This window comes from Rhinopithecus bieti, unplaced genomic scaffold, assembly GCF_001698545.2.
Source record: "Rhinopithecus bieti isolate Rb0 unplaced genomic scaffold, ASM169854v2 scaffold_26659, whole genome shotgun sequence".
Taxonomy (NCBI): Eukaryota; Metazoa; Chordata; class Mammalia; order Primates; family Cercopithecidae; genus Rhinopithecus; species Rhinopithecus bieti.
The window spans coordinates 208,735-216,257 of NW_016811855.1; the positions used below are offsets into that span (position 1 = coordinate 208,735).

Genomic DNA, 7,523 nt, shown 5'->3' on the forward strand with positions numbered 1-7,523 from the left:
AAAAAAAAAGGGCCAGGCACGGTGGCTCACACCCATAATCCCAGCACCCTGGGAGGCTAATAAGGCCATGCTTTTTCTTTTTTTGAAACAGACTCTCGCTCTTGTCCCCCAGGCTGGAGTGCAGTGGTGCCATCTCGGCTCACTATAATCTCCACCACCCGGGTGCAATTCTCCTGCCTCAGCCTGCCGAGTAGCTAGGATTACAGGCACCTGCCACCACGCCTGGCTAATTTTGTATTTTCAGTAGAGATGGGGTTTCTCCATGTTGGTCAGGCTGGTCTCGAACTCCCGACCTCAGATGATCCACCCACCTCGGCCTCCCAAAGTGCTGGGATTACAGGTGTGAACCACCGCGCCTGGCAAGGCCAGGGTTTTATTTTGTTTTGTTTTTTGTTTTGAGACACGGTTTCACTTTTGTTGCCCAGGCTGGAGTGTAATGGCACAATCTCAGCTCACTGCAACCTCTACCTTCCGGGTTGCAACGATTCTCCTGCCTCACCCTCCCGAGTAGCTGGGATTACAGGCACCCACAACCACACCCAGCTAGTTTTGTTTTTTTTTTGAGACGGAGTCCTGCTCTGTCACCCAAGCTGGAGTGCAGTGGCACCATCTCGGCTCGCTGCAAGCTCCACCTCCCGGGTTCACGTCATTCTCCTGCCTCAGCCTCCCAAGTATCTGGGACCACAGGCACCCGCTAACTCGCCTGGCTTTTTTGTAGTTTTAGTAGAGACAGAGTTTCACCGAGTTAGCCAGGATGGTCTCGATCTTCTGACCTCGTGATCCACCCGCCTGGGCCTCCCAAAGTGCTGGGATTACAGGTGTGAGCCATCATGCCCGGCCAATTTTTGTGTTTTTAACAGGGACGGGGTTTCACCATGTTGGTTAGGATGGTCTCGAACTCCTGACCTCAGGTGATCCACCTGCCTAGGCCTCCAAAGGTGCTGGGATTACAGGCGGGAACCACCACACGTGCTTGGCCAGAGGCTGTGTTTTATTTTTATTTTATTTATTTATTTTTTGAGACAGAGTCTCGCTCTGTCTCTCAGGCTGGAGTGCAGGGACGGGACCTCAGCTCACTGCAAGCTCCGCTTCCCGGGTTCACGCCATTCTCCTGCCTCAGCCTCCCAAGTAGCTGGGACTACAGGCACCCGCCGCCACGCCTGGCTAATTTTTTTGTATTTTTAGTAGAGACAAGGTTTCACCGTGTTAGTCAAGATGGTCTCCATCTGCTGACCTTTTGATCCGCCCGCCTCGGCCTCCCAAAGTGCTGGGAATACAGGCGTGAGCCACCACACCCGGCCGAGGCTGTGTTTTCTAGAGGACTTCCATTAACTTCAGGTGCATAAACCCTGGGTCAGAAACAACGGTTCTCTGCTGGAGAAATTTTGCTATTCCAGGGCCATGAAGCAACATCAAGATACTTTTGGGTTTTTTGCAAACAGGATCTCACTCTGCCATCCAGGCTGGAGTGCAGTGGTGACAGCACAGATCACTGTAGTCTCAATCTCCTGGCCTCAAGCAAACCTCCTTCTTCAGTCTCCCAAGTGCTGGGATTACAGGTGTGAGCCACCACACCTGGTATGAGAGAATTTCTGGCTGTCACCACTAAGGTGGGGTACTTCTGTCATCCAGTGAGTAGAGGCCAGGGATGTTGCTGAATCCTGTAACACACAGGAGAATCCCCTACAAGTAAAGGTTACCCAGCCAGATGCGGTGGCTGAAACCTGTAATCCCAGTGCTTGGGAGGCTAAGCCCAGCAAATTCTTGGGGCCCAGGAACTTGAGACCAGCCTGGGTAACACAGCGTGACCACATCTCTACAAAATAAAAAATAAAAATTAGCTGGCATGGTATCGTGCTCCTGTAGTCCCAGCTACTCAGGAGACTGAGGCACGAGAAACTCTTTTTTTTTTTTTTTTTTTTTTTGAGACGGAGTCTCGTTCTGTCACCCAAGCTGGAGTGCACTGGCCAGATCTCAGCTCACTGCAAGCTCCGCCTCCTGGGTTCACGCCATTCTCCTGCCTCAGCCTCCCGAGTAGCTGGGACTACAGGTGCCCGCCACCTCGCCCGGCTAGTTTTTTGTATTTTTTAGTAGAGACGGGGTTTCACCGTGTTAGCCAGTATGGTCTCGATCTCCTGACCTTGTGATCCGCCCGCCTCGGCCTCCCAAAGTGCTGGGATTACAGGCTTGAGCCACGAAACTCTTGAGCTTACGAGATTGAGGCTGTGGTGAACCATGATCATGCCACCACACTCTGCCCTAGACAACAGGAAACCGTCTCGGGGGGAAAAAAAGATTATCCAGCCTGAATGTCAATAGTGCTGAGATTAAGACTCCCTGCTGTAGAGCGTTCGGAAACCTGTAGGAAAGAAACAGCAACAGGGCTGTGCACTAGCGCTGGCACGACCTGCCACAGTGCACTATCCTCACTGGAGCCCCTGCCCTCACTGAACAGCATCTGCCGATGCCTCTGAGCAGGCCCTGTTCGTGGAACTTGAGAATGTGCTCATGAACATCGCACAGGTTTAGAACCTCAGACCTGTACTGTGTTATACAAGCGTCACTGCAGCTTCACCAGAAAAAAGGGCACAGACACCTATGATAGACTAAACAACTCTGACCGACTCACTTTTTCTCTCTCAGCTGTCGAAGGCGGTGAAACACGTTGATGACATCCCGTATGCGTCTTGGAGCCTCTTCTATCTTGGAAGCCAGGTGGACACAGGCCATTGACACATGCTGAAGCGGAAGCATTGCAACACGCCCATGTTTGTCCCCAGCCACGGCGTCCTGACGGCCGCCAAAGGCTTGAAGGCTATTCAGACCAAAAGGCAGGTGCACCCAGGGAAAAAAGAAGCCAAGAAACAGAACCCTCCGGCACAGAGCTCAGACTGGGGGGCAGGTACTCACTCCCCTGAGTACCCGGGCAAAATAACAAACTGTTTTCCCCCAACATATTTCGCTAGGAATGAAGTGCAGGAGGAAACCTTACCTCCATGGAGTGCTTCACGAAGGACTTGGTATAAAAGAACCGCTGGAACAACACCTGCCCGGTAGCCATAGCCACCTAGAGTAGAAGAAAGTTTCTGTATTTTCAAACGCACCATTCAAAGCCTTCGCGGCCAAAAGTCATCGAGTAACGTGGGAATCCCCACGCAGAACCAAACACTGAAACGCTTCCCACGTCCACAAAGGCTCTTCGCGTCCCGCCGTCGCGGGATCCAGCGCGCCGGCGGGCGGGGAGGCCCTGGGTCAGGGGCACGGGCTGGCTAGGGACTGGGGTCGGGACAGGGGCTGCGGTCGGGGCAGGGGCTGGGCTCGGGGTCTGGGCTGGGGCGGCGCGGACCCGACTCGCCGCCAACAAAAGGCGGCTGCCGCCCCAGCGGTTACCTGGGCCCGAGGCTCGCGGCCGCGCCCTCACCTGCGGCAGGCGGAGCAGGATGCCGGCCGCCTGGATGAGCTCGCAGCCCACCACGCGGAGGTCGGTCTCTGTGTCGGTGTCGAGGCCACTCGACATGGACGGCGTGAAACGGAGCTTGTCGTCAGGCAGGAGGCAGTTCTCCAAGGTGATGAGCACCCCGGAGTACAGCCTGTCCCCGATCAGCACCCCCTGCGACCCTGAGGGAGCGCCCCCAGAGCCCGGCGCGCCGGCCGCTGCTGCCGCGGGACCTGCCGACCCTGCAGCCCCAGCCGCCGCCGCCGCCGCCGCCGCCGCCGCCGCCGCCGCCGCCATTTTGTGCCGCCGACTCCCCTTCGGCTTCTTCCCGCAGGGCGGCTCCTCGCGACGCTCCACGGCCACCACCGCCCCGCCCCGTCGCGTGTCATTGGTTCGGCTTGCGACCAGCGGGACGCCACCTAGCGGTAATTGGCTATGCAACCTGCCCGTCAGCAACGCGCCACACGCCGACGCCGGAACCTGGCGCGGGTGGGGCGGGCTCGTTACCCAGGAGGCTCTGCGGTGCCGGCCGACCCCGGAAGCATGTCTGTTCCGAGCCGAGGAGCGGTTGCGGTGCTGAAAGCGCTTCCCTGTGCGGCCCGAGCGGGGCTGGGACTCTTCCAAGATGCCCACGTTCGCACAGCGACCTCGGATCGCGGAAGCTCGAGTCTCAAAAGGCCTGTGGGTCAAGGGGGTCCATCTCCGTCGGATCTGGGGCGGGACGACCCCCCACTGCTGTTCCCTGGGCGCTGGCAGGGTCAGAGGCTCCGCTTGGCCTCGCCCTGGATGAGACGCGTGTGCCCGGAGTACCCGGCCGCCGTCGGCGTCGTGTCTTCAGTCCTTATTGACTCCAGGTTTTTAGGATGCGTATTAACGCCAGACTCCCGCAAAGTCTTGCCTTCAAAACTCAGCCCCTGGGGAGACACGGGTGGAGAGGGGACTGGAAACGTGGCCTCGACGCCTCTACAGAGCCTCTCCAGCATTGGGAGGCCTAAGTACCTCCAGGTTCAGGCCCACGGAAGGAGTCGGGGGAGGGAGGTCGGGTGCTGTACATGTGAAGGAGCTACCCCACAAACGCCAGGGAGACAGCGAGGGGGTTCGTGCGTTTGTAACGTCTTGACATCGCTGATCGACCACAGCTGTGCAGGAGGGGCAGTAGGTATCTGTTGCTACAGTTACCGGAACCTTTGCCAGGACTAGTACGGGACCACCGGTGAGGATAGTGGGGAAGCCTGCGTGGGGCAGGGGAAGGGTGAAGCAGTGGGAAGAGGGAAGGGCAGCAGAGGCCTGAGTGGTTGCAGGTTCACACACTGAGCTGCCAGTGACTGCCTAGCTCAAACGGGCTCAAATCCAGAGGCCACCATTGCTCCTCACCCCCACCCCCAGGTCCAGCTGTCCACTAGCTCTGCCATGATTGATACTGCAGCTCAAACAGTGCCAACTAAGACCCACTCTCCTCACCGCCTGCTATGGGCAACACGGTATGGTTACAGCTTTACTCATGTCCTCTTTCCCCAGGCTGGCAGCTCAGGGATGTCTTGTCTGTGAGTTACAACTGCAGGCTCTCCAGTAAAGAAGGAATTTTCTCTTCTACGCAGCTGGTTTCTCATTGGTGCTGCTCGCCCATTCCCTGAGCTGTGACTGCCCGAGGAGTGGGAGGTGGGTGGTGCCTCCAGCCAATCAGGGGCACACCCCGGGGCTGCCTGGGAACAGGACTAGGGCACAAACCGAATGAGTGCTGGGAGCAACCCGCAGTGCTCTGCCGCATCCATGTCTTCCCTTCACTGACATGAAATGCAGAAAAGCGGTGGCTCAAGCCTGTAATCCCAGCACTTTGGGAGGCCGAGACGGGCGGATCATGAGGTCAGGAGATCGAGACCATCCTGGCTAATACGGTGAAACCCCGTCTCTACTAAAAAATACAAAAAACTAGCCGGGCGACGAGGCGGGCGCCTGTAGTCCCAGCTACTCCGGAGGCTGAGACAGGAGAATGGCGTGAACCCGGGAGGCGGAGCTTGCAGTGAGCTGAGAGCCGGCCACTGCACTCCAGCCTGGGCAGCAGAGCAAGACTCCGTCTCAAAAAAAAAAAAATAAGAAATGCAGAAAAGGCAGCTTTGCCACAGCACGGCAGAATGCGCAGAACGTGGCTGCCCAAGGCTCTGTCCTTGACCCCGTTGTCCAGAAGCCATTTACCAAGGGCTCACAGGCACTGAGTGCCCCATGCACATAGCCAGACACTGCACTCATGCAGCAGAAAAGACAGTGAACGAGACTTGGTCCCTGGCCTCCAAAGTCATAGGGCATAGTGGCTGTCATCAGGCAGTGACGAGGGCCAGGAGGGGGACCTCTTAAGGGGCCATGCAGTTATGGAAGCCAAAAAGAAGGCCTGCCGTGAGGATGGAGTGGTCGGCCTGAAGCCATCTCTAGCAAGTGTCCAGGACTCTGTTCTGTGCAGGTTGGAGGTAGGTGGTGAGTCTGAGAAAAGGGCCAGAAAGACTCCCCAGCAACTGCTGGCAAAGGGTGAAGGGCACATTGCCACAGGATGCAAGCCACCTGCCTTTGCAGGGGGGAGGATGGGCACTCAGCTCAGGCGCTCCTATGGCAGGGTCAGCAAAACAAGCAGGTTGCAGCAGGTCTGTGCACTGCTGAGTAAATGTGGGGGCATCAGCAGGTAGACAGCGGCTGATAACCAGGGTTTCAAGAGCCTTCCTGGGGCAGAAAAACCAGGGGAGAAGTGTGCATCACTCTTGGGGTTAAGGGATAGTTGTCTGTTGGATGTTGCTTCCTGGAGATGCCTGAAAAGCCAGTTCAGCCTGCAGGGACCAGGCCACCACCCACCTGATGTGAGCATTTCCTCCAGTCCCTGCTGGGTGCTGAATCTGGCGGACAGGGAAGCTGAGGGTGCTGTTCTGAGTGGTGACTGAACTGAGCCACAGGGCCCTGCTGGACTAAGAACACTGGAGGCCAGGGGAAAACAGGGCTGAGGTCAGCCCTGAGCGGAATGGAGTAGGGACTCAGGGTGGGTCAGGGAACTGGAGAGTGGGCACTGTGCCGCAGCCCTTGAGGGGAGCCAGGGTGGGGATCCCCCACCACGTGCAGAAGGCAGCTGCTTGCTCAGCTGCATCCCACAGCCAGGTGTCGCCGCAGCCTTGGTTGGAAGCAGGACATGTTCCTCCATGCGCTCGCTCGCTATCAGAAAATGACTCCAAAAACTGAAGTGTTTGAGTTTCATTCACACAAAACACGGACGTCATCTGTGACGCTCTGTCCCAGAGAGACAGGGCCTTCCCTCATGCCTGTTACTGGGATGTAGATAAACAAAAGAACAAATCAAACAAACTGCAAATTACTCTGTGTCTTTTCCTAATCAACACAGTAACAGTCCTCAGTGGTACTGCACCACTCTGGAAAAAATGCCTTCAGGTTCCTTCCCATCCCCCAAGGCAGCAGCAAATCCTTCGTGTCGCCTCCTATTGGCCAAGGCAGCCAAAGATTTAAAAGTCTTTGGTTCGTAGATGGCCAGATCCGCTAGGACTTTCCTGTTGAGCTCCACCTGGCACTGGGAAAAGAAAGAATCAGAACGTGCAGTCAGTGTGAGACGCACTCCGGCTCTGCGTGGCGCGGCGCTGGCTCAGGCTGCACTCGCCTGGGGGAGGGAAGGCCAGGAGAACCCTATCTGGGTGGCACAGCAGAGGACTTGCAGGCAGGATGCTGAAGGATAAATGTGGACAAGAGTGAGGGAGGCAGCTGTGGAATCTGCAGGGCGGCTGGAGTCCAATCCCAACGTCAGCCCAGGGAACCAAACGCCTTGTTCAGGGTCCTTGGTCACCACCCTGACTGAACAGACTGCTGGCTGCTGGCCTGGGGTAACACTTTCAGCCAACTTGGAAGTGCTCACAAGAACCGCAGAGGAGGCCGGGCGCGGTGGCTCAAACCTGTCATCCCAGCACTTTGGGAGGCCGAGACGGGCGGATCACGAGGTCAGGAGATCGAGACCATCCTGGCTAACACGGTGAAACCCCGTCTCTACTAAAAATACAAAAAACTAGCCGGGCGAGGTGGCGGGCGCCTGTAGTCCCAGCTACTC

At 57.1% G+C, this 7,523-nt stretch overlaps 2 protein-coding genes and 1 pseudogene across 10 annotated transcripts in view; 1 reads left to right on the forward strand and 2 right to left on the reverse strand.

Moving 5' to 3' along the window:
* CCNL2 (cyclin L2) overlaps nt 1–3,790 on the reverse strand; it is a 14,221-nt gene extending 10,431 nt beyond the window's left edge. For 4 of the 8 annotated variants that reach the window (XR_001889767.1, XR_001889768.1, XR_001889769.1 and 1 more), the window contains exons 1-3: nt 3,422–3,790; nt 2,993–3,067; nt 2,630–2,739 (exon numbers count right to left, since the gene is read on the reverse strand). Coding sequence is in view for 5 of the 8 variants with exons in the window: in XM_017895243.1 (XP_017750732.1) it covers nt 2,630–2,739; nt 2,993–3,067; nt 3,422–3,733 (497 nt within the window). In the remaining 3 variants the exon portion in view is untranslated. The remainder of the gene's footprint in view (nt 1–2,629; nt 2,740–2,992; nt 3,068–3,421) is intronic. The other 4 variants (XM_017895238.1, XM_017895237.1, XM_017895241.1 and 1 more) reach the window with 3 other exon arrangements.
* Nucleotides 3,791–3,893: 103 nt separating this feature from the next.
* Nucleotides 3,894–6,360, forward strand: LOC108544199 (uncharacterized; annotated as a pseudogene). The gene is made up of 4 exons (XR_001889766.1): nt 3,894–4,140; nt 4,530–4,649; nt 4,955–5,095; nt 6,297–6,360. The product of XR_001889766.1 is annotated as an uncharacterized LOC108544199 (transcript).
* A 292-nt stretch (nt 6,361–6,652) lies between these two features.
* Nucleotides 6,653–7,523, reverse strand: part of MRPL20 (mitochondrial ribosomal protein L20) — a 5,092-nt gene continuing 4,221 nt past the window's right edge. Inside the window, exon 4 of the mRNA XM_017895244.1 lies at nt 6,653–6,995. Coding sequence (XP_017750733.1) covers nt 6,822–6,995 — 174 coding nt within the window. The 3' untranslated portion in view covers nt 6,653–6,821. The remainder of the gene's footprint in view (nt 6,996–7,523) is intronic.